The sequence below is a fragment of the Emydura macquarii genome, unplaced genomic scaffold (assembly GCF_026122565.2).
Source record: "Emydura macquarii macquarii isolate MOO-44397 ecotype Brisbane River unplaced genomic scaffold, CSIRO-AGI_Emac_v2 contig_2768, whole genome shotgun sequence".
Lineage (NCBI taxonomy): Eukaryota > Metazoa > Chordata > Testudines > Chelidae > Emydura > Emydura macquarii.
This window is the reverse complement of record NW_027132905.1, coordinates 46,075,072-46,100,222: the sequence shown is the minus strand read 5'-3', so window position 1 is coordinate 46,100,222 and position 25,151 is coordinate 46,075,072. Positions and strand designations below refer to the sequence as shown.

General features: G+C 52.4%; 1 protein-coding gene across 1 annotated transcript in view; it reads left to right on the top strand.

Moving 5' to 3' along the window:
• Positions 1-24,637: 24,637 nt before the first annotated feature.
• The window catches only part of CASZ1 (castor zinc finger 1), a 114,200-nt gene continuing 113,686 nt past the window's right edge, over positions 24,638-25,151 (top strand). Inside the window, exon 1 of the mRNA XM_067567402.1 lies at positions 24,638-24,777. Within this exon, the coding sequence (XP_067423503.1) occupies positions 24,729-24,777 (49 nt within the window). The 5' untranslated portion in view covers positions 24,638-24,728. The remainder of the gene's footprint in view (positions 24,778-25,151) is intronic.

Below are 25,151 nucleotides of genomic sequence, written 5' to 3'. Positions count from 1 at the left end.
CTCCGGACCCAAGCCCTACTAGCTCAAAGTTTATATCTGAGCGTGTTTTTCATGGTCTCTGGGAGCATTTGTGGAACTGAAAACAGAGCAGAGCTGATGTCTTCGTGCTGTTTCCATCATGCAGGAACTGGGTAAGACCAGCCCTCCCATTAGTCTCATGGGTCCCTGCTGCATGGAAAACGCAAACCAGTACAAAGTCCAGAGTCTGCGCATCAGCTGGTACAATTCAATGCGGATGCAGCCGTGCCTGTTGTGGAAAATGCCATGATGTGACACCTTGCCATGGCTTGACCCCTACCCCACCAAACACCCTTTTTTTGAGTACATTTCTGTTGGGTTTAGAGCTCACAAAAGTGTGAGAGGCTGTTAACTCAAGTGTAGACAGGTGCAGTGCAGCTTCCTGCCAGTGCACCTCAACTTGGACCTCCAGCACTCTCTTTTTCCAGACTGACTTGTCCCCAGCATCTCTGTCTCAGCTCTTGCTATCCTATCCCTGCATTCCCACACAATCCAGCTATTGCACCTCAGTCCTGACCCTCAGCCTCCTCTGCTGTTCCAGTCCTAGGATCCCCACACAGCTCTGCCAGCCCTCTTACATCCTGAGCAGTTATTCCAATCTTGGGCCTCTCCAAAGCAAAGTCCCTCTGTTAATTAGGAGATTTTTTTTTTTTGGGTGAGCAATATGGACAAGTGTCCACTAGGGGCTAGGTTGAGACTCCCCAACTCATCTCACTTGTGGTCTGGGCTGACTCATCCTCATGAAGGTGTCCCTACAGCACACAGATATCCATAGAGAAAACATTCGTTCGGAATTGCTGGAGAAAGTGAATGTCTGGGGAGAGCTGTAAGTTCCCTTCTGCCTCGTCTGACCGGTGCTGCTTTCCGCTGGTGTTTGACGCCATTTGGGGTTTTGTCCCCATTGTCCAGCCTATCTGCAGCTCTGGTTGTGAAACATACTGCACATCTGTGAGTCAGAAGAATGGGGACTGCTTGGCTCGGGGGTTGCGTACAGGCTACATACAGCCGGGCTGGTTCAAATCCAGCCCAAGCTCACTTCCATCTGACAGCCATTCACTGAGCTGTGCAGAGGAATAATCACGCCTCGCCTTTCTTCAACAAGTACTCGGTCCAGTCCAGACACGCGTCCACATTCCAGAATTCACTGCTGCGCTTGCCGCTAAACTGGCCCGCTTGCTGGCTGTCTCAGCAGAGGGCTCGGTGGGCCGTGGAGACTGAACTCCTCTTTCCACGTGTGTGGGGGAGCTCGGGGGAGAGGGAGAGTTTGCTCTGCTGCTTACCAAGCCGTAACTTGCCTTTAGATTGCTGGTTGTTGTTTTAGGTTGCAGTGGGTGCCAAATCATGCCAGGCACCATACAACCCTGGAGGAACGCTCAGCTCCTGCCCCAGTGAGCGTACAATCTGCACTCTCCTGGGCTGCCAACCCTGCTCTCTCCCCAGCGCTCCAATTAATGTATAGAGAAGAGCTCTTTGCACTCAAATAGCCCCTTCCAGCCTGCGATCCCCAGGCACTTCACTAAGGTGGATGGTGGGGAAAATGCCTCATCTTAAGGGAACCCAAGTGCCGCAGCACGGGAGTGGGATCCTCAGAGTCCTGCCCTGCTCAGCCCACACCACCCAGCACTGTGCCACCCACAAGTGAGACTCCAAAGCCTGAAAAGTTTTGCAGCCCCGTTGCCTCCTAATGTGCCCACTGGTTTGCTCAGCTGCTGACAGGATACCACCGCCACCCACCCACAACCACACCCACACACCCACTTTGCCTGCCTGGCTCAGCCTGTGCGCTGTTCCTTTAAGATGAACGCACCAGGAGAATTGGGCACCGGTGCCAGCTTTCATTCTGAGCGCCTCTCCCGCTTCCCCCCTTTGGAAAGTTTCCTGCCCAATTGTTATGTGCGATCCGATCTGAAAGTTGCTCTCTAAGCTTCTTGTCACATTTTGACTTAATGAAGTGCAACTGGAGAGGGAATTGGGGTTCATCACGCCAGTCTCGCTGCGCTCCCTTGTTGTCAGAAAACAGGGGCGGTTGGGGACTGTAATGCAACGCTGCAAGTCGTTATCATTCCGGTCAGTCTGTTTAACACAAAATTAAACAAAGAACTAATTAGTGCCTCATGAATTAATAAATGCGCAGTTGCTGGGGAGGAAGGGGAGGAAGGAAAAAAGGTTGTTGAAGGAAAGATACTGAAAAAGTCGAATTAGGATGTTGTGTCAAGAAGGAAAAAAAATCCGAGTCCACTTCGGCAGAGTTTGGGCTTCGTTGGTTTTCCGGGCACACGCTCGTCCCCGCATTCGTCCTCTCCCAAGCAGCGCTCTACAGCCAGGCACGGGGGAAGAGGCATGTCCGGATTGCTCCGTGATGGCCCAGCAAGCCGGGGCTGGGATCCAGAGGCTGGTAGTCAGGTATAAATATTTATACAGAGAGGACTTTGCTGCCCAGCTGTGGGAGCTGGTGGAGATGCAGGCTGAAAGCCCCTCCTTCAAAGGGAGACGGATGGGGTAGGAGCGGGGGATGGTGAGTGGTCCCCTCCGCTCACCTGGAAGCTTTGGAGTCACAGATGCCAATGTGCCCTGGAGCCCAGCTGCTCTGAAGTGGGTGTAGGTCACCCCAACAACTCCCCTCCCTCCAACTCAGGCTCCTCCGGCTGAAGGAGGCACCAGTCCTTGGAGTGTCAAATTACCTACAGAGAAGAGGGTGAGAGGGGCAAGACCAAGAGAGGGGCTAGGAGACAGGAGAGGTGAGGGGCGTGAAAGGGCGGGAGCCAGGCTGAGGTGAGGAGAGGGAAAGTTGGGCAGGTGGGGAGGGGCAGGGCAGGGCAGGGCGGTCTGAAGGCCGCACAGGCAGGCCCCATGGCGTGTATTTTATTTGGGAATTTGAAGCTGCCACAATAACCGTTTTTAATCCCAGATTAAACGTGCCCCAGAAGCGCCACCCCCACCCCCCTGGTCCTCGCTGCGCCGGACCCCTCCCTGCAGCGATGACTGAGAGTAACGCACGGAGGGCTGGGGAGCAGAGCCGGGGGAGGGGGTCCTGCCCCGCAGGTGGTGTGCTGCTGCGCGGGCTGCGCTCTGGCGCGTTGTCAGGCTGCGAAGTCAGGCAGAGCTGGGGGAGGGAAGAGTCCATCCTTAAGAGGACATGTCAAGTACAATTAGCGTTATCTGTCTAAATATGTACTGGGAACACAGAATACAAGAGGAGGCCTGGCTGGCTTTAATGGAGACATATGCAAGGTCATATTGCCTCATACAATCCCCCAATCTGATTTGGGGATTACACATTCTAAGTAAATTGGCGTTATTCCTCTTGCATCACTGATAAGCCGAGGCCGAAATAAGGGGGAAAAAACAATTAAAAACCCAAACCCAACAATTGGCCATGCAGGGGAGGGGCGGAGGAGGTCTGGGGAGGGGGGTAGAGAGAGGAACAGAGAGCCCAGGGAGGAAGAGCGGGAACAAAAGGGAGAGAAAAGAGAGAAAGAACCAACAGGAGGAAAAAGTGAGTGAGAGAGAGATGGACAGAGCAAGAGGCAGAGGAGGAGGAAGAGGGATTCCAGGTGGGGAGCTGTCAGATCCTGCAACTGCCAGCGAAGGCGGCTCCGTCCCCAGCCTCGTTAGCATCGGGTTTGATTGGGGAGGAAGGAGCCGGAATGGTTATGTATCTTCCTCACACAAGTGGCTCCTTTCACTCTGTATCCATCCATCCATCTGGGATTTCTCACCAGCTCCTTCCCACTCTGGGTCCCAGCCAAAGCCAGGCTTCTTTCTCTGGAAGGGCGTTTGGGGACTAATGGGGTGTGAGCGACAGCAGGGGGTGGCTGGGCATTCCAGAGCTCACTTCATCCTTTGGTGGGATTTCTGGGAGGAGGCTTGATTGAGGGACCATGCTGCTAGACCTTTGTGAGGGAGAGGCAGTGTGGTCTAGTGATTAGAGCAGTGCTTTGGGAGACAGTGTGTGACCTCGGGCGGGTCACTTTTACCACTCACTCCTTTCAGGTCCAGTTGTAAAGTGGGAGTAACAGCCTCTTGTCTGGGGGTGGTGTAGGCAGACTCTTCAGGGGGTGGGAAGTGCTTTGCCATCCTCAGATGGAAGGGGCTATATGAACAGACAAAGTCCCCTCATTCCACACAGGCTCTCTGAGTCCACTGCACCTTCCCAGTTTCCTTGGGAGAAGGGAGCTCATGGCTGGCTGCTTTCTGAGCAGTCAGCTCTCTCCCCCCACTCTCCTCCCATGGTGGCGATGCAGGATGAGCCCCTTCCGGAAGTCTCATGGTGCAGCTTTTATGCTCTGTCACATTTTTGGAACATATGGCTGTAAATAATTCAATTTACTTTTCATGTGTTTCACTGGAACTTTTTCCCCTTATCCCTTCTCTCCCCATTCTCTGCTTTTGCCCAATAGCTAAAGCCTGCAGATGAATGGCTAGGGGGCCCTGGGCCTTGCAGTTCTATACTGCATCCCTCGTGGCTAGCACCATGTCTGTATGCTGGGGAGGTCATACCTCCTCCAGTCATCGTGACATCACCGCCACATGCTTATGAGCATCTGGGAGAGGCAGAGTCAGGAGGGTGAAGGGGAGGAGCATGGAGGTGTGGGCGGAGTCAGGTGGATAGTGGGAGGGGTGTGGAAGAGAGGTCAGGAGAGAGTGGGAGGGGCATGGAGGTGGAGGAGGGGTTAGGAGTGAGTGGGAGGAGCATGGAGGTGGAGTCAAATGGAGGGCAGCAGGAGGAGCCTTATATGCAATCTGTAGTGAGCAGCATGTGTGAAAGAAGCAGCAGCTGAAAATCAGTTCCTAGAAAATAGTCCTTTATACTTCATGATTGTTGCACTGTCCCTGACCCATAGGGGGTGCCTTCTACTCACTTACCTATCCCCAGCCCAGCCCTGTGGGCAGTACCCCATCCCAGAGCTCCCCAGAGCACCAAAGCAGGAGCACTGTGCATCTCCCAGGGTGCATGGCACATGAGTCTCATTGCATTGCACAGTGTAGCCGACAGCAGAGCAGGGCTGCTTTGTTGCCAGGCAAATCCCAGGGTCCCATACCTGCTCTGTCTGTAGATGGGCAGGCCTCTGGCTCTGTCATGCCTCTATCTGATCTAAGCGCCCCGGTGTGTCATGGCTGCTGCGCGAGGTGGGCCTTGGGTATTAACCATCTTCCCTTTCTTTCCTCCTCAGGATGAAGTGACTTTGTAGCTACAAAAAAGGCGAGAAACCAGGCCTTGAAATCTCCGAAAGGTAGGAGAGACATCCAGGCAGCAATGGGTATGTCACCAAGCCCTCCTGGGTTCTCTTTACCTCTGCGTGTCTCTCACACTCTGCGTCCTGGTCTTTGGGGTCTTGTCTGCACTAGGGCTCCCACTGGAGCTAAAACTGGGGAGGCGGAACTGGCATTAGCAACAGAATGAGAGGTTAGAGGGGAGGGTCTAGCGCAGACGTGGCCAGTGTGTGTGTCTAACCCTGTGTCCTTGTTTCTGTGTGTCAGTCTCTGTTGATTCCTGATCCTGCCTTTCTGTGGGTTGTTCTTGGCCTCCTCTCTGCCTTCCCTGTCCTTGCTGATACAAAGGCATGGATGGACACAAGGGGACAGGCAGAGCAGGCGGTGCTGCTTCCTCCTCTTAGCCCTAGTATGAGCTGGCATGGCAGGAGGTGGAAGAGGACTTTGGTCTCTCTTTGTGTCTGAGACCCCATCTCTGGCTCCTTCTGGAAGGTTGGGCAGGGCTCAGTTTGACCAGAAGGAAGCTGCGATGGTGATGTCTGTGCTCAGCCCTGATGGGGTCAGAGAGAGACTCATGTCTAGTGAAACAACAGCATGGCTCTGATGTGGCAGGAGGTGGGTCTGTCTTTGTCCCCCACTGCTTCCTGAGTTTCTCCAGATCCTCTCCTCAGGAGTCCTGGGGCTGCCCTGTTACTGCAGAATGGGGATTTCATGGTTTTCTGGAGCAAGAGCTGGAAAGGACTTCAGGTCCATGCCCCAGCACCCAGGGCAGGACTGATTGTTCCCTACAGCATCTTCTCAAGGGCTTCCCAGTCTAGGAGTCTGTAGTAGGTAAGGGCCCTAACTCCATGGAAAAGGTATTTGGTGCCTTTTAAAATCTCATACAAATGTCCTGGGTGATGGGGCCTGTACCTCTTCCCTTGGGAGACTGCTTCACAGCTTCCAAGATCTTGCTGCAATTCCCAGGACTGTTCTCATCATGCCTGCCTTGTAGTTATGGCCCCTACAGAATCCTGAGCCTCCCTCCTTGGCATTTACACCTATCCCCAGGCAGTTTTCATGGCCCTTCCTGAAGTGTTGCCAAGATACTGAATCTAGCTCCGCCCATCGAACCCTCTGGACTCTCAAGCGGTCTGGCTCCTGTGACCGCCCATCACCAGGGCACCATTGCGCTAGTACCAGGTTGCCCAGAACCGAACACCTGCTTGCTGCGGGTAACGACAGGTCTCTGGAGTCACTTGGGCACATCAGTGCTTTCTGGGAATCCTGTTTGCAGGTGGGGAGGGGGGGTTGTGGTGATGAATTGGAGTCCCAGGTGGAGAGGGTGCAAAGAGAGCCGTGGGAGCAACAGTTAGGGGGAGGGGAGGGGTTGTCTTCTCTGGTGAGCACCAGAGCCAGATCTCAGGTTCCAGTACTGTGCCTGCCCACGCTGTACTGCCTTCACCTTAGCGTACAGCTGTATGTATGTGTATGTGTGCACTGCGATACAAGACTCATGACACAGCCGCAGCTGGCCCAGATGAGCTGCCTCGGGCTCATGGGTGCCGCCAGTAGGATAGCAGCAGTATTACAAGGGGAGCAGCGTGGACCTTACAGTCAAGAGCATTGGAGGCCTGGGGAATGTGGGTAACTCCCCTCCCCCCCGACCACCATTTTGACCAAATGTATGTGGGTGAAGCTGTAAATGTGTGAGAGACGGACAGACAGACATTAGCCATCCTCTGGCTGACCACTGTGACTGTGCCAAACCCACGTAGGCTGATGAGGCTGCCCAGCTGAGATGCTCACGCTGGCTAGCCCCAGCTGAATTGGTTCGGCCTTGTATGTGGCTAGAGAAGCAAAGGACAAGAGCAAGGCGTGTCCCCTGCCTCCCAGGGTGTATGAGCCCGATGACAGACAGGCCAGTGCCCTCTCGCTCCAGGAGTATACGCCCCTCTTGCCCAAAGGTCTAGAAGGAGGGGAGGCTGCAGAATGAATCCCATTGCTTAGAGGGAACCACGGTGGAGTGGCCTGAGCACAGGACTGGGAGCCAGGAGCCCCATACATCTAATCCCCACACTAGCAATGGCTCTTTCACAGCCTTGCGGGCATCTCCTCACCTCCCTGCATCCCCACGGCCCTGCCACTCCTCCCCACCCAACTTGGTTTTCTAGTTCTTATGCCAAACCCCTCTTGGATTCAGGCCAAGCAGCATCAGTGGGCTCTCGGGCTCAGCCTGGGCAACACTGGAGGAGCTCCCAGGCCAGGCTGTGTCAGAGGGGCCCCTGGGCTGGGCCGGATGGTGTCAGAGGTGACCGGTGGAAGGCCAATGTTATGTAAATATTTCTGCTGTAACATGGCAGGAGTGAATGGCCCTGTGCGTCCATCCATCATTGCTGGGGAACAGAAGGCTCCCTGGGAGCTTGGGGGGGGAGGGGGGGCGGGGGACATAGACACAGGCAGCATGTGCCCTGCTCATAAACTGTTTGTTTTCTTTTTGTCTCTCTCATTTTGGGGCGTCCTGCTGGGAACGACTCTCTGTTTTGTCCTCTCAACCTCTCTCCCCTGCCCGCTCAGCCCTCCTTTTTGTCCCCCCCCCTTCCCCCCAAAAATCCCCCATTCACATTGCGGCTTCTTTCTCTGACATCAAAGGCTCCCCATCATTGTTTGGGATCTGCAGGCAGTGGCCCTGAAAACGTGATCACAGCCGGGCGCGGTGTAGGTCACCACCAAGCACCACGCTCCGAGTGCTGAAAGGAAGAGTCAGATTCTTCCCTTTTCATGCTTCACAACCCTGGTTACAGGTCTCTCCCTCACTGTGCTCCCTCTTTTTGCTCTTTTTCTTCTCTTTACTCTCTCTCTCTCAGTCCCTCACTTCTCCCTTATCCGCTTCCTCCTTCCTTTGCTCTCATTCTGTCCTGCCTTTACCATTCTCAGTTTCATGTTCTTTTCCCTTTCACTTTTCCCTTTCACTGATTTCTTTCTCATTCTCTTTTCTCTGACACAGTTCTTGTTTTCTCTCTCTTCTCTTTCATTCTCTCCTCCTCGCTCTTTTCTCTTGTTCCATGTTTTCTCTTTCCCTTTCCCCCTTCTCCATGCTCCCCCTAGAAGAGGTGTCAGGTTGGGTTTCCTTAGGGACATAGGCAGTTGTTCAGGGAGGCATTTTCTGTTCCGTGGCAGGGTTAGTTTGGCACTGGGCTGAGTTTCTGTCTCGTTTGTTGTGCCCTGAGTTGCTAAGGTCATGTAAGTGCCGGATTAGTCCATGCCAGCACGGCGCTCGCTTGCTGCCTTTTGCAGAGCTGTCCTGTGGGCTGCAGGCTGTTAGCTAGGGCCCCGATTGGGCAGGGACTCCAGATCCTTCGCTGACACAGAACCAGCTTCTAGGCCCATGTGCTGGACTCATCTGGTAGGCCCCGACTGACATTGCAACAAAACTCACAAACCCCAGACACCTGTTCATTAGGGAACTGGAGAAACGAATGTTTGTTCACCAAATGCCCTGTGTAATGGGGTGTTTGGGCCAGGGGTGACGCAGAGATACCCAGGGGCCTATTCAGGGTAAAAGTGGCCTGGGGTTTTGAGCGGATAGTCTGGCTCATTTTTTCAATGCACTTTGGAAGGAGATCACTTTGTTGCACTGAAAATTGGGGAGACGGGACTTTGGTTTAATCCAACTCAGAACCGGCTGCTGCGGAGAGCAATGTTTCTGGCCTGTGAACTGGCCCCCAGCATCACCAGGACTTCCTCTTCCTGCCTGGGGCAATCAGCCTGCACCTCGCCCAAGTCCCCACTCCTGCCTCCCCTGCATGGCCCTGGGCTGGGTGCATGGGTTCTCGCCTGTCCTCCAGGATCAGAAATCTCGGTGCTCATGCCGCTGGTGATTTGCGAGGCTGCTTTAAGAGTGAGGAACCCACCAGCAATTGTCTCTGACTAAAAAGGGATATTAAAGGATGTTGCAGCAGGGGTTATGGTGTAATAATTTGTCCTAACGAGCTGGTGTCACGTTCTCCCAGGCCTTGCCGTGCCGCGAGCAAGAGCAGTGGTAGGAAGAGGCTGCACTTGCTGACTTTCCAGCCCAGGTTAATGAAGTGCCACTCTGTTGAGGGGTCAGAGAGCTGGAGCCTGGCCACCCTTCGCTCTCCCACCCGGGGCAGCCAGCGGGAGGGGTTGGGCTCTTTACTGAGCTGAGGACCCGGGGGGAGGTGCAGGAGCAGCATTATGCCATGTCATGAGTCTGGCACCCCCACGCAGTGCAGGGCTGCAGCATACTCCCTGCAGGCTGATGGGTCATTGCTACCTTGGGGGACCTCCAGCTCCCTGCCAAGAGGGGTTCGCATCAAACTCACAGGGCAGACCCAGCACTGCCTCTTTGTTGAGCGTGGCAGCGATAAAGAGGAGAGCTCTTGACTCTCAGAGATGCAGAGTCTCCCAGGCTAAGAGAAACCGTTAGGATCATCCAGCCTGAGCTCCTGCAGAAGCCAGCCATAGAAATCTACACCGTGCTGACTTTGCCAGCGAGGAGGACTGGTGTGAGCTAGTAGCCAGGCAGTTAGAGCCACTAGAGCAACCGGGATGCTGCCAAGGGTTCTGTGGACAGATACTGTGTCTGTCTCCTCCGTGCTCAGATACACAAGGACGGATGGATAGATGGAGATGGATAGAACTCTTCCTCTACTCCTCCCCTTGTCTGTCCCTCAATCTGCCTTTCCTTCTCTTCTCCTTGCCCCTTCTCCTCCTCTTCCCTCCATGCCAGCCTTATGCTCAAGCCAGAAGTCGCTTATGTCCCTCTCAGCTGTGCATGGCCAGGTAGCAGGGACCTGGCAAGGATTTTACTGATGCCCCCATTGAATGTGCTATGGAACATACTGTTCCCAGGTATGGCCAGTGCCCGCGCTGGACCGCTGTACTCTGTGCCCCTCAGACTGCATGTAAGCTCCCTGGGGCAGGGCCCAACTGACTTTGCTGTTTGGACAGCACCTGGCACCTTGTGGACACTACCAGAAACAACTAACATATGGTAGTAAGAACATGCTGGGGAGAGTCCTCAATCCCAGGCTGGCAGGGTGATTGGCAGTCTGGCTGGGTTCCCTCCAGTCCTCCTCATCCCCTCTCTGGCAGGACAAGTCACAATCTGAGCCTCCTCTCAGCTGACTCAGGGCCCTCAATACCCAGGAACAGTCCCATCTGCCTGTCTCCTGCTCCCAGTCTTCTTTTCTGTGTGCTCTCGAACCCCTGCCCCCTTCTTCCTTTCTCTTTGCTTTACTCTCTCTCTCCATCTCTCTTCCTCTCTCTCCCTTTCATCTACTCGGAAGGCTTTACTTTACTTCCTTGTCACCCTAATTGATTGCATTAACCTTTCAGCGTATTGGATTTCCCTAGCACCGTGCAGAGAGCGCTGTGCAATATGCTTATAATCTGGGCTGTAATGGACAGGGAGCAGTCAACAAGCCCCTTTTCCAACAGGTTACGCTGACAACTTGTTCTCCAGGAGAGATGCTGATAGGGGCCCTCCCCTGCCCGGCACTTCAGCCACCAAAGCCCAGCATATTGGTTTTGCAGCTGGGAGGATGGGAGAGAAATTATTTGACTCATTGAATTCTCTTCTCCCTTTCCCATCTCTTTCCCGTGGCCTACAGAAGATTGGCCCTGATGAGTTGAGCCCTTCTCACAGGATCCTGTACAGAGCTAGCTTTGAAAGGATCCTGCCCCTGTTGTTTCCCCTGCCTCGGCAGATCTCACTTTTGTCCTGCCCATTAAAGAGATGCAGCCCAGTAGTTTACTGTAGGCCCTTCATTTAAATGTTGTTTTCAAAGGGAGGGGAGCTACAATACCTGATCTGGAATCTATACGGGTTTTCATGTGTATTAATTTCAATATAAAGCAGCTGGGTTTGGGGAGATGTAAACTTCCCCCTGGGGGCTGGGAGACCAAATTGTGCTGGTGAGATGGCAGAGTGTGAGGACTGGGACCAGACTGGGAGTGAGGAGACTGGAGTTTTATGCCAGGCTCTGCCACTGGCTTGGTTCAAGTCACTTTGCCTCTCTGTGGCCTGGTTGTCCCACCCCACCCGACCCCCCAGCAACGAGCTCTGATAGTTACTCCCATGGTGAAGCGCTTTGTGCTGCACCAGGGCTCAGTGTCCGTAGGAGAACAAGGGAATGTGGAAATGACTGTACACAGGCAGCAGAGCTGAGCAGCCAAGTTTCATGGCCCAAGCTAATCGAGGTGCAAAAGGAAACCCATGAGATCACTGGGGAGAAGTGCGTGGGACTATCCAACATCAGACACGCTGCATCCTCCTGGAGACCCTTGGGGTGCAGGTGGGGGACGCCTTCAATGCTTTTATTGTTTTAAACAGCTAAAAAAGTAACGATAACATTGTTTTGCTCTTGCCCGTGTCTCCTTTCAAGGGCTAGCATGTCACCTTCCTGCTCTCCCAGCCCAGATCTCAAATCAGAAAAGCACTTAAGCACCTGCTTAATTTTCAGCACCTACTTAAGCACCATCCAAGCCAAAGGGTTGTGCTTAAATGCTGTACTGGATTGGGACCTGAGGGCTGGATCCAAAGACTGCTCAGGGACCGTCCTTGGGTTCCGTGTCTGTACAGCGTCTAGCACAATGGAGGCCTGATCTGTGAGTAGGGTCCTGGGGAGTCAAGGTGAGTGAAGTCATATATTTTATTGGGCCAACTTCTGTTGGTGAGAGAGACAAACTTTCGAGCTTACTCAGAGCTCTTCTTCAGGCCCCTGGGAGCGATCACAATACAATTATTAAAGAATTATAGTGGAAGGACTCCCATTGACTTCAGTGGGCTTTGGATCAGGTCCCTGATGTTGCAAAGCAGCATCCGTTTAATGAGAGAGTTACTGGTGCCTCTGTGTGGGGAGTGACCCCTGCTTCCTTTGGGGTGTTAACTTGTATGTAGAGACCTTGCACGTTACTGGCCAGTCTGCCAGGGAGAAAGGAAAGGCGTGCAGAGTGGTGTGTGTTGTGTTCCCAAGGCCAGTCTCTGTGTTACGGGGAGGGGCAGAGAGAGAAGAAAAAACTTTATTCCAGGCATTCATTCCCAGAAATGAGCAATAAGGAGAGAAGATTAAGGGGAGGGACTTTTATTTTAGGGGAAATGAAGGCGGGAATGGAGAAGAGAAGCAAAGGAGGAGAAAATGCAATGAGAGAGAGAGGCAGCAGCACCTCCTAAATGGAAGAGTAAACAGGCACTCGGAGGCATTAACTTAATTGATTGTTCTGCAACAGGCTGAACGCTGTTATTCTGTCACCGTGGCAACAACCCAAAAAAATTGTCAGCCTGTTTGGATGAAGTGAAGCGAAACATTCTCTAATTTGCGGTGATCCTGGTGTTTGTTTTCCTTCCGAAGGGGCGGGTATCCATTGATCTATTGTTTGCACAAAGCTCTTTCTTTAGGGAGGTGGGGAGGGCTGGGGATGTTTCCCCCACGCACCCTGGTTTCATCAGGAGGGTGGGGAGGTGAAGGGGGCCTTTTCCCTGCTGTATTTTAACCCCACTGGTGGGAGTCGTAGCTATATTCCCTCAGATCTGCCTTTTCCAGCTGGCCAGGCTGCTGTCTGCACTGATCCAACTAAAACACCTGTGAGAGCAACCTTTTGTGTCGGGGAGAAATCTCAGGGGAGCGGGAAAATATTTGCCTGAGACAGGATTGTGCCAGGGCTGATACTCTGAGTTTCTTGTCCTATTCTTTTCAGGTTGTTATACCGTGCCCATCACCATGGTGTCTGGGCCATTCCCCTTCCCTCCCCCCAAGCTGTGAAGTCCGTGCTTGGGGTGAGACGGAAGTACTGAAGGGTCTGTCATTCATGGCAGAGGGAGGAAGCAGGGTGCTGCTGGGGTGAGATCTTTGTTAAGTTGTCACTCTGCTTTCAGGAATACTCCTGGACTCCTTTCTGTATTGCAGCCCCTGAAGCTAGACAAGGCAACAGACCCCTCTCCAATCTCTGGCCACTTGCACAGCTCCTGTGCATGGAGATGGGTGCCCGTGTATGTGTGTATGCACACTTGAATGTCTCTGCACATATGTGTGTGCGTGTCCCCGGGCATGTGTAGTGTTTTGGAGAGGAGAGAATAAGTTATTGTTTCAGCCCAAGACCATATTTGCTGTAAGGTTCCTGTTGGAGAGAGCTCTGACTCCTTTCTGCTCCTTACACACTAGAGCAGGTGGCTAGATGGATGATTTAGCTGAGGTTAGTCCTGCTTTGAGCAGGGGGTTGGACTCGATGACCTCCTGAGGTTCCTTCCAACCCTAATCTTCTATGATTCTATGATAGATGTATGAAATCCCTTCACCCACAGATATGCAGCCACCACTGGGATGGAACATGTGCCCTGGTTAACAGCCTGCCACAGCCCCACGTAGCTGCATAGGGCAGTTGAACACACGGGGAATTTACTGTAGGCAGGAAAGATGAAATCGCCACAAGTGGGATTTGGGCCAGGCCCCAAGGAGAATGGCCTTACTCTGAAAAAGTGCCAAGGGCTCTAGTCCCCTGTGCACCTTATCTGGTGCCTTCCACATCACAGTGCCCCGGGGCCATGCAGGAGTTCCTGGGCATGACATTCGCCAGCCACAGCTACTTACTTTCAAAAGGAACGTCTCTGCCCCAAGGACTGACTTCAGCTGAGAAATGTTCAGTCAGCTTCTGGGAGAAGGGGAAGCCTGACAGATCCAGGAGCCAGCCTGCACAGCGAGGGGAGAGTGGGCAGCACTGGGCCGCTGGGGCTGGAAGAGGGGCAGAGGTGGCTCCATGTCAGTGGAGGGGGAAGCGGGCAGAGATGGCTCTGTGTCAGTAGGACAGAGATGGGGCCAAGCCACTGGTCTTCTCTGCCTGTGACACAGAGCAGAGCTTTCTCCCCTGTCTGGTGGAGTTTGCAGGTGGTTGCTCCTCCGCCCATTGCAGGGGAAGGGATCCCTGTCCCTGTGTCAGTCACACAGTCCCCATCGCTCCTTAGCGGTGCCTCCACCTTCCACAGCTGCAGCCTGGCTGTTTTGGGGGGTTCCCGCGGGTGGCCTGGTTGTCTCCCACAATTTGAAGATGAGCTGTGTAACATATTAGTGTAAACTGCTAGAGAGCACCGCTTGGAAGTGAGGGGAGGGGGCCACGCGCTGTGTCCCCCATCTCTCTCTGTTGCCTTGTCTCTTCTCTCTTCACCTTTCTTTTTCCTTCTCTTTTCCCCTTCTCTCCATTTTAGCTCCTTTACACAGCAGTTGTGCGTCTTGGGCTGGGAATGACCTTTAGCTGTAGCTAGCTGGTGTGAGACACCCCTCTGTGGCTCCCTCTTGCTCAGTGTGTGCTGTGGGGCAGAGGGGCAGGCCCAGGAAGGAGGGCTGCATGTCTCTCAGGCGAAGGCTGAGCTGCCAATGAAAGTTTGGTGGCTACTGGCGTCAGGAGAAGCTAATAACCCTGTAACTGGTATGAAGGTGAATTCACGGTCTAGTGAGCACTGAAAATACAAGAGGGTTCTGAGACAGGCAGCGTGTGGAGAGGGGAAGGCAACGTGCCCACAGCTCTGGCCAGCACTGTGCCTCCAGACAGAGGCAGGGAAGCCATGAGCAAGGGACCAAGATGTGTGTCCATCACCACCCATGCTCCAGCATCAGGGTACTGCCCTTCAGCATGGGCTGACCTGGACAAGAAGGGTGCTCGTTACTAACAAACATTGTCTAAGAAACGTGTACACACAACTGCATAGCTACGCCCATGGACAGTTATGCATGTACAACTGGGCACACACAACCATACTCCCTCTGGCCATAAGCTCACATACATCATGCCCACTCACACAGTCATGCAAAAGTACAACCGTGCACACACATGCACAGCCCCACAAACACACGCGGCCACACACTCTCACATGCATAAATACGTACACAGAACTACACAAACTCACAGCGCACAAATACACTCCTGGCCTCCTGCATTAGACACAGAAGACAAGTTGAGCCTAACTCTTCGCTGGTGTAACTGCACTGGAGTCAGACAGTGGAGTTGGATTTGCCCCATTGTACCTTGACCATCTCTGCAGTTTCCTGTTATCGAACAGGAGCAGAGATTCAGGAAACCTATTACTCCAGCCGGGAGAGGCCAATGGCTGGGAATACCGGGCGCGCCGCCGAGGGGAAACCCTCCTCAGCCTTTCACCTGACGCTGGTAATCTCCCCGTGCTAAGTCCCTGGAACAGGGGAATTGTGTTTGAAGCGCAGCCAGTGGTGATTTAGTGGCAGACGTTTGCAGAAGAGACTTTGATTAATTCGTAGTAAAATAAAGTAGCACGCAGGTGCCAACGCCACATTCCAGGGCGAGCCGGGAACCTAGGTGCGCACTGGGCCCGGCGCCAGCTGCCTGAGCAATCCCCACGGAGGCGGCATCGCCAGCTAACCATCAGCCTCTCCCTGCTTGGGCTTCTTAATTATTGATTTATTTTTCTCCCTTCCCTGGCAAAAAATATGGTATTTGGTAACAAGCTCCCATTGCAAAATGCTGATGATTTGGAGAATGTGTCACAGAGGCTGTGGCGTGATAAAGAGGAACGGGGAGTCCAACCAACAATCTGGCTCAGCCAGTTTGCCTATTTATTAAAGAAAAAGCCCAGATCATTAGCTTTTTTGTTGTTGTTCAGTTTGCGGGCAACTCCCCTCCTGGCAACTCTCGGGTGCCCAGCAAATTAAACTTGGTATTGGCTTGGTCAGGTGGCAGACGGAGCAGCAGCTTTGTCACCTAGTTAATGCCGCCAAACTAGCAAAAAAGCCGGATTCGTTTTTTGCTCGCCCACAGGTAACCCTTTAAATGGCAAGTGGAGCTGTTCTCCAGCATAGATGGCAGCTGTTAACCAGGGGTACCTTCACACAAGTGAGCAGGAGCCAGGTTAGTCTGGTGTCAATCCAGAGGAACTCTCTTGAAGCCAGTGGAGTTACTGGTATACAGGACCTGGTTGGGGGGGTGGCATCATTGGTGGTACCAGATGGTAGTTCCCTGGGCTCGGTGTCATATGGGGCCAGGGTGTAGCGGCCTGTCTGATTGTGTGGTTGGGATTTTGTCAGTGAAGAGGTCAGGAGCGTGAGTTATCAGCAGCCCGAAAATCCCCAGAACTGCTCTGGGGAGTGACAGCAGGTGTCAGTTATAAGCTGGGGAGTGCAGCAGCTCTCCTCTGCCCATCGCTTGGTGGCATGCTAAGTACCCCTTAGATGCCGTCCCCTGTCCCGCGTTGATCTCCAGGACTGTGGGATGGGGGTCTGAGGATAGCCACAGAGCTGCACTAAGTGGCCCTTGTGCAGCCAAAACTGCCGCTGACTCCCACGGGCCCTGAGTGGTCATTCCCTAGCCACCAGCCGAGTACCAGCTGGCTACTGAATGCTGGATCAGCAGGGTGGGAGTGCATGATTGTGATGACTGAGCCCAGCTTCCATGGGGAGTTATCTAGATCCAGGAGTTCGGGCTGCAGAAAGGATCCAGGGTTCTGCTGGAGCTTCCTAGCCTAGTTTGTTTAACAGAGACTTGGTTTAGGAAGGGGTTGGTTTCTGTGTTTTAATGACAACTGGCATCCCAGCCCCTTCCTTGTGAGACAGCCACCTTCCTCCTCCCCCAGACCCGGTCCATGCCCTCTCCACCATCATCCCGTTGACGAAGGCTCCCAGCCCCTCTGCACGTGGGCCCTGATGGGAAGGAAAGGGTATTTTTCAAGGTTTCTGCTGGGGTTTTTTTTTTTGCTCTGAAATATAAGGATGTGCAATTTTTTTAGTTTCAATTTAGCATTGGAGAATTTTATAATTTAGTAATTAAAATCTCTGATAGGCTTTAGAAATTGCAGCTAATTGAATTTAATGGGAAGATGATTTTCAATTTTATTTGATTACCCAGACCCCTGGCATTGGTATTTATGGGAAAAAAATGGGAAATGTGCTGTGTGGGCTAAGATGGCATAATTGAATTAGGGCTAATCGGATTTCTTTGTCATGAATTTCACTATAATTTTCATATAATTTTCCATTAGATATCTAGTTTACAAATATTCACAAAGAAATGAAGCTCTTTCGGAATGGAGATTGCTGGCTAACAGGATTACAGGGACGATAGCTCGGCACTGCCAGCCCGGGCTCCTTCAGTAATGCAATCGCTGTGTCTGCCTCACACTTTCCACCCGCCACCGCCTCCCTCTGCCCCCTCCTGGCCCATTGTCAGAGCCTCCTGCACAGCCACACTTCCTTTGGGGCCTTTATTAGCTCTGCTGCATGTTGCTGTGTTCGGCACTCACATGCACAGTGTGAGCACACGCACACACACATACAGTGACAGCACATGCACATACAGTGTCTGCACACAGACACATGCACACGCAGTCAGAACACACATGTAATGTCAGCACGCACACAGTGTCAGAACATGTGCACGTCATGTGTGCATGTGCATGCAAGCGCCCGCAACGTCAGCATGTGCACATGCAGAGCACAGTACAGCACATAAACACTGTCAGAGCACACACACTTGTGCACACATAGTGTCAACAGATAGACACTCACACACTGTGATGAGGAGATTCTTCCCCAATCACTTCTCGCTTGTCCCTGTTGCAAGCTTTGGAGAATTCTTGGCCTTCGTTCTCCACTACACACTTTCCTGGGGCTCTGTTCTCACCCTTTCTCCTCTGCCTCTTGCCTTCACTCTCCCCCTCTGGCCAGTCTAACTATGCCTCCTCATGAGAAGGTCAGCGCTCTCCATCCACACTCCACTGGGCTCCCCATGTAAAAGCCACTGCAGGGACAGTTTTCAAGTGGCCATGGCTGTTGTTCCACTGGAACGGGCTGCTCTCAGCTGCATAGCACAGTGGTACCCTGCATATCTCTGAGCATCAGCTGTCACCGAGTGTCTCTGCTGTCCCATCCCACCTCCCACGCCCAGCTCCTTTAGGTACCTCTCCTGCTCCATGGAGTTTCAGAGCAAGACCCTGGCTTGCTGCGTCCTTACAAGGAGAACTCATCAGCTGCAGAGGGAGCTGGGAACTTCCCAGCCTGCTTCTAGTTTCCCTCCGTTCTGCCCCGTCTCCTCTCCAATCCCAAACAGCTCAATTCCAGAGACTAAAGGAACTGAAACACCCTACCCTCCACCCCCATGTCAATGGAGGAATCTGTTTCCAGATGCTCCCTCCATCCCATCTGCCCTCCTCTCCCCTGCCTCCCCCTCAGTCAGATCAGCTCAGGGCACTGGCAAACGTTCACAGGCCAACGGGGTATGGGGACTCTATCCTAAAAGCTAACCCCATGTCTTTCTCTGTCTATCATCTCCACCTCTCTTACCTGCCGGGGGCCCATGCCGGAGCCCTGTCCCGCCCTGAGGCCTCACATACAGTCATTGCCCTGGGCTGGGCAGTCAGAGAGGCAGCAGTGCTCATCTGTGCTCCAAGCCAAACTCTGCCTCCTTGGCTTGTGGGCAAGTCTTTGGGATGTGCCCATTCACACACTGCGCAGGGAGGTGGAGGGCGCAGGAACTTTCCTCCTCCTTGGCACATGGGCTGCAACCTGAACATAGAGAGGTTTCACTATCACAGCCATAATCGGGATGCCCAGGCAAGAACCAGGGGCGATATCTTGGTGTGTGCAGCATGGGGGTGTTTGTATCACAACATACTTGTATATGAGTGCGTGCATGTGTGTGCACATGCTTTTTTGTGTCTGTGCTTGGGCATGTGCCTTTACATGTGTTTCTTGTGAGAGTATTTGCACATGAGTGTACGTGCGCACCAGAAGGCGGCAGATTCTCTTAGACTGTCAGCTCTTCGGGGCAGGGCCTGTCTTTTTGTTCAGTGTCTGTACAGTGCCTAGCATAACAGGTCGTCCATGACTGGGTGTCTCAGGTGCTACAGTAATACAAATAATAAATAATAATGCTAATTAATACTGACGGGCCTGCCAGTGCCTTTCAGAGTGTTCTCCCCAATGTCCTAACGTAGAGATGGAGCTTTGGTAGTTTCAGGCCAGGAGCTCTGGACTTGACCAGGGAGACATTTGTCTGTTTCTTGGGCACTGTCCTTATACTTCAGGGCCAGGCACATTTGCTCCTGGACTCAGTTCCATGGTAAAACTACTCACCTTTGCCTCCACCCCAAATCCCCAGCTCTCCCCCCTTCTCCCCGGGCTGCGCTTTTAATCTTCGTTGTTAATTGTAGCTCTTTGTGTGTTGCTTTGAACACCTTCCCCTGTGCGCCCTCTGGGTCCCTGCGCAGCGTGTGGCCTTCCTCAGTGTGCATTCACTGCTTTACGGCCTGCTCTCGGTACAGGAAGTCTCCGGGGAAGTGGTCAGGTGGCAGGCAGCACTCAGCTGGGACACCTGCTGGAAGAGCCGGGATCACTGGAGAGCGGAAGGGGACTGGGGGACTCATGTCAAATGATTTGAATAAAGCCCAAGGAATAGTAAGTGGCATGAGCTGGGCTCAGGTGCCAAGGCCTGTTGGCCCTGCACAGCTCCATCCGGCACACTGATACTCGGCATAGTCTCTTTGGCAGTGCTTGCCGGGCTTGTCATGCCCATAAAGTGATTGAAACTGAATTGAGAAGGAAGGAGTGAAAGAGCAGGAAAGGGGAAGAAAGCACGGATTGTGTGCTCCTGACGCCCAGGCCTCGAGGCCTCTGGGCGCCTCCCTGCATGCAACAGAAATCAAACAAAATTACAGAAATAGGGCAAGAGCGTTTGCCTAATAAACTCCCTGAGCGGGAGGGAGTGCAGGAACCTGAAGCTGCCAAATCCACAGCCCAAGAGCCAGAATCGAGGTAGGTCTAGAGCAGAGGGTGCTTGGGGGAGCCCCAGCAGAGGAGAGAGAGGGGAGAAGGAAAGGAAACGGCAAGCGAGAGAAATAGACAAACACAGGGAGAGGAGATGGGCAGAGGGCGATGTCCCATGTAACATTGTCCCTCCGAAATGTGGCATGTAACCTGCTCAACCCTGGTGCAGCCTCCATGGGTAAAGCATTAAACTGTAATAACAATAATTAATCATCCCTTGCCCTCTCATCATGCCTTTCATCTGAGGATCTCCGAGCACCTGGCAAACAATTAATTAAAGCTCTCAATGTCCCTTGGAGTCAGGGAAGGGATATGCAGAGATTGCGTCATTTGCCACTGAAGTGCAACCATCTCTGGGGTGGAACGTGGCAGCTGCTAAACATTGCAGGCTGATACAGCAATACAGCTCAGGAGAGGATGAAGGATGCAGCCCTCTCTCCAGTGTGTCCAGGAGCCATAACGTGGGCTGAGGCAGCTCTGTCTTTGGGAGGGTCGGACTCAATGTTGAGAAGAGGGGCAAAGCTGCTGTTTAATGGTTTCACAAGGAGTCCCAGCAGAGCAGGAAGCCAAGCGGCCTTTTCTTGGGTAAGAGGCTGGGAGGGAGGATGGGGAAATAAAGCCTGATCCTGTGACTGGAGATCACTGAGATAGGAAATCAGCCTCGCAGTTGCATCAGCCCAGGGCGTGGACCTCACCTGAAACGTCTCCTCAGCAGGTGACATCTGGAGGAGGAGCAGGAGACATTTGTACCAGCATCTGCAACGGGAGTCCTGGGGAGTGTGTGTATGTGTAATGGCATGTGGATGTTTGTGCATTTGAGTACATGGGCATGCATGGGTGGTTGCTTTTTGGAGGAGTGTACATGCATGCTGTGTGCATCTATGTATGCTTTGTGTGCATCTATGTTAATGTGTGACTTCATTTTTGTGTGTGCAGGCGTGCAGGTGCAGTCAGGAGTGGGTGTGTTTGTGTGACAGTGTGTACACACTGTGTGTGTGCCTGCTTGTTGGTGTGTGTGTGTTGTTGTGTGTGTGCTCCCTTCAGCCAGGGGTCTGGAATACAGAGCCCAGGCTCCCAGCGAATGACGGTGATGGATAAAAGAGCTCCTACCATTTAATTATTGTATGCCTGTAAGAAAAATTAGAGTGGAGAAATCTGCATTCACACAGGATGTTTCTGGTCTGGAACATAAGGGAGACTGTCAGGAATCTTAGGCCCTAAAAGAAGGTGCCAGGCCAAAATCAAGTTGTACAAACCCTGTGATTAATAGAAGTACAGGAGCAAAATATCCCCTTGCAGGGGCTGCAACCTTGACGTCACGATGTCCTGCTGTGGCCTGGGAACCTGGAAGGGGCACTGACTAGAAAGTGGCCGGGCTAGTGTCACTCTCTGGTCTGCACAGAGTATGGAGTGGTGGCAGGCAGATTTCAAAGATGAGACCCAGAAATCCTGGTGGTAAGAATCACCCAGGGGTGTTGGCCGATGGTCTCTTAAAAGTAGGGGTTTGATTTCTTCCTGGTGGAAATAAGCATCGTGGACTAATGGCTTCAGGGTCTTTAAATAAATGAGTGAAGTAGGAAGCCATCAAGATATCAGAATCTGGTCCCCCTGGCTTCTGCTGGCATAAAACCCAGGAGAAGGTCTCCACTTCAGTTGGGTGCATGGCCTTGCTCCACTATGGGGCTCACAGGCCAGAAAGTTGGCCAGGCCAGTGAGGGAGGGAGTATGGCCTGGAAGTCCTCAGATTGGGGGCACTGCTTTTCTTCCCCAGGTGCAAATGCCCTTGAGCCGCAGCTGCCCCATTGACTTGAAGGCTGTTCCGACACTTGGGCAGTCTTCGGGCATCTAGGCCACACCACCTGCCTGTGTGGCCACTCCCACTTCCTGGCTGAATGGAGCCAGCGTGGTGGACTCCCTCCCTCTGGATGTGGGCCCTGAATCTGGTTTTGCCAGCAGAAGCCAGGGTGGCTAGAGCCCAGCAGGATGACTCAAACCCTCTTTAGGTGCCCCCCGGCCCTTCCTCCTGGTGTCCTAAGGAGTTTTACACATGCAGATTTCGGGCCTGCCATGGCTGCACTAATGGGGTCCCTGAGCTAAGGAATGGCTCCAGGCTGGGGGGTAATAGCTAGGAAATGCGTTGGCTATTCCTAAGCTCTGCCTGAGAGCCCTGCCCCGCCAGAATCTACATCACCAAATACAGGACGTTTTAAAAAAAGAACTCAGCACCTGTTCAAAATACCTCTTTAATCAGGTAACTAATCTGTTCGTTTGTTTCAAAGAAAGAGATGTTTGTGTGTGTTTACCCAACACGCCTCTCAGAACCTCCCTCACATTCTTTTCTACTGAAAAATAAAAGCAACAAAAAATGAGGAAATTCCGTGCAAAAAAACCAAAACCCCGTTGGGGCCAAACACACCCCAGGTGTAATGGCACTGACTTCCTGGGGCCTGTGCTAGCGGTGGGGTTGGCCCAGTGTGTTTAAATAATGTGAAAGATTGTGACATAAACCAGTAAAACACCCACACATTTAGAGTGAACGCTACTGCTCTGCCCTGTGTTTGTTGTGTACTGCACATGTACACACCCATGTTACACTAGTGTACACACACACACACTCATGTTTCACTCATGTACACACCCACTCACCCCCACATTGCATTCCTGTATACACCCCCCCATATGACACTTGTGTGCACACACACATTATATTCATGTATGTACACACACCACCATATTACACTCATCTATACTCACATCTACCACCCCAAGTTACTCATGTACACACACACACAGTACACACTCTCTGCCTTACCCAATACAGTCATTCTCTCACCCACAACCCTGACTACTACACACTCACAGACTTGTCCGCACACAGCACACACTGTAACACGCACATTTTCTCTCTCATGACACACACTGATTCATCCACACATGCAGTCATTCTCTCTCTAAAACTAGCACACACTCACAGGCACTCTGCCTTACACACCCCCTCACACTCATTCACCTGCAGCCTTTGTCTCTAAACCTGTGGGGATTCGTGTGACGAGATCAGTAATGCAACAATTTGGGGAAAGCAGCTTGGTTCCATTGCACACTGTTTGCCCTTTATTTAGTTCAAGCTTCTCCAGGATAATCCCCGCCCTGTTGGTGCAAGGACTCGGAACCTTTCTAGGGTGACACTTTAGAAAAGGGGACGTGATAACTCACTTTGGATTATTTTTATTGTTTGTATTGCTGTAGCCCCAATCATAGCCCGTGACCCCATTGTGCTCAATCTGGTGTTGGCGGACCAGATCTTGATCTCAGCTGTGCCAGTGTAAACCCCATCCGATGGGGTTACTGTAGATTTACACCAGTGTAACTGAGCTCAGACTGTGGCCAAGTAGGTCCCAACTCTTGTGTCTGAGGGGGCCAGTGCAGTGAAGGCATTGATCCACTGCATGCCTGCCATCTGTGTGAAGCAAGCCAGAGTGCAACACAAACGCAAAAGCAGATTTCTGCATAATTTTTTCCTCCTGACTGGTGGGTTTTGTTCTCATTGAGAGAAACAATAAGTAACAATAAAAGACAGAACTCCCACCCCATCCCAGGGAAGGAGGGGAGAAAAATACCAAACTCCTTTTCACACCAAAAGCATCCCCCCCATGCAATTGTATCTTACATGCTCCTCTGCCGAGTGATTCCTAAATTAAATAGTGAACCCCCATTAGTTCATGGTTGTTTAGCACTTTGAAGGGGGCTAGGCTGTACTCTCCTCTCATCTGTACCAGTGCAGTCACAATGGGCTGAATTCAGACTAGGGGACGGATTCGGATCTCATTTACACTGGCATAAATTTGGAGTAACTTAAAGTGTTGCATCCAGTTGCACCAGATCTGAATTTGGCCCTTTGTAGCAGGTGTAATCCAGTGCAGAATTTGACCCAGGTCAGATCCTGATCTCAGTTACCCCAGTGTAAATCCAGAGTTAACTAAACTCAAGTCAGTCGCTGTCACTAGTATCAACTCAACTTTTATTTCACATAGAGTCTTTCCTACAGGCTGCACCCCCCTCCTCCCCCAGCAAAGCACGGTGCCCAGTTAAATCAGTCCAGGGGGTGGAGGAGAGAGAAACATTGAGCCTTAAATCTCTGTCCCTCGAGCCTGTGCCACCAAGCTCCCGGGCTGCTGGGGTTTGGTTCTCTCAGGGGCTCACGTTCACTGGCCTCGCGTGTCTCTTTTTCTCTCTTTTCTTTTCTTGTCTTGTCTTTTTTTCTTTTTTCTCAGGGCCCCGAGTCCCGCCTCTCCGCCCGGGGAGCCAAAGGTTTGGGAAAGCAACGAGCCAATAAGGCCGGCCCCTAGCAAGCAGCCCTGATAGGGTAGCGTTGCTTGGCTGGGCTTGCTTTCAGAACTGCTCAGCTCGCTGGCTGGGAGCTGGTTCCCTCAGCATCTTCCCTGGGAGGCAGTGAGCAGAGGCTGGGAAGGCTCCCTGATCTTTCACCTGCCCTCTAGCCAGCAGGGAAGGCCAGGCGGGGAGGTGTGGCCAAGCTCTGTCCTGCCAATCACCTTCACTTTTGACAGCCAGCCTTCTCCTCCCCCCATCCCCCCCCCAGTGAACTCTGCTGCCAAAGTGTTCTGGGGAGGACCGTCAAAAGCAATGACATCAGTATTTTAAACCAACTTGTTATTCGGGGAGCAATCAGTTGCAATTAGGTATTAATTAAGTATTATGAAAGTTGATTATTTGAGTGAATTCGGCTTTCGTCTCTCCGACTATGGTAAGTACAGCACAATTGTTCTTTTCCTGTCCCTTGTTCTTTCAGTTTGTACACTCACACAAAAAGCCCCTTCTGTGCGTGTCTCTTGTTTTCCCTCCCCTTTCCCTTTCATTCTTTCATTCCTTCTTTCTCACCCGGTGCCCCTCTCTTTTTTATTTTTCTTTTCTTTTCCTCCTCCTGCCCGGATCTCTTCTTTCTCTCTCTTTCCTGTGGACGCGACCGATGGGGCTGGTTCGTCTATAAATAGTTTCTCTTTTAGTTTAATAAACTACTCAGCACAGCTGATCAGCTTTGGGTGGCCTTAGAGAGAGAGATTTTAATTTCTGCCTTTCTTTTTTTCCTTTTTGGTGGGGGGAAGAAACTTTTTATGTTCC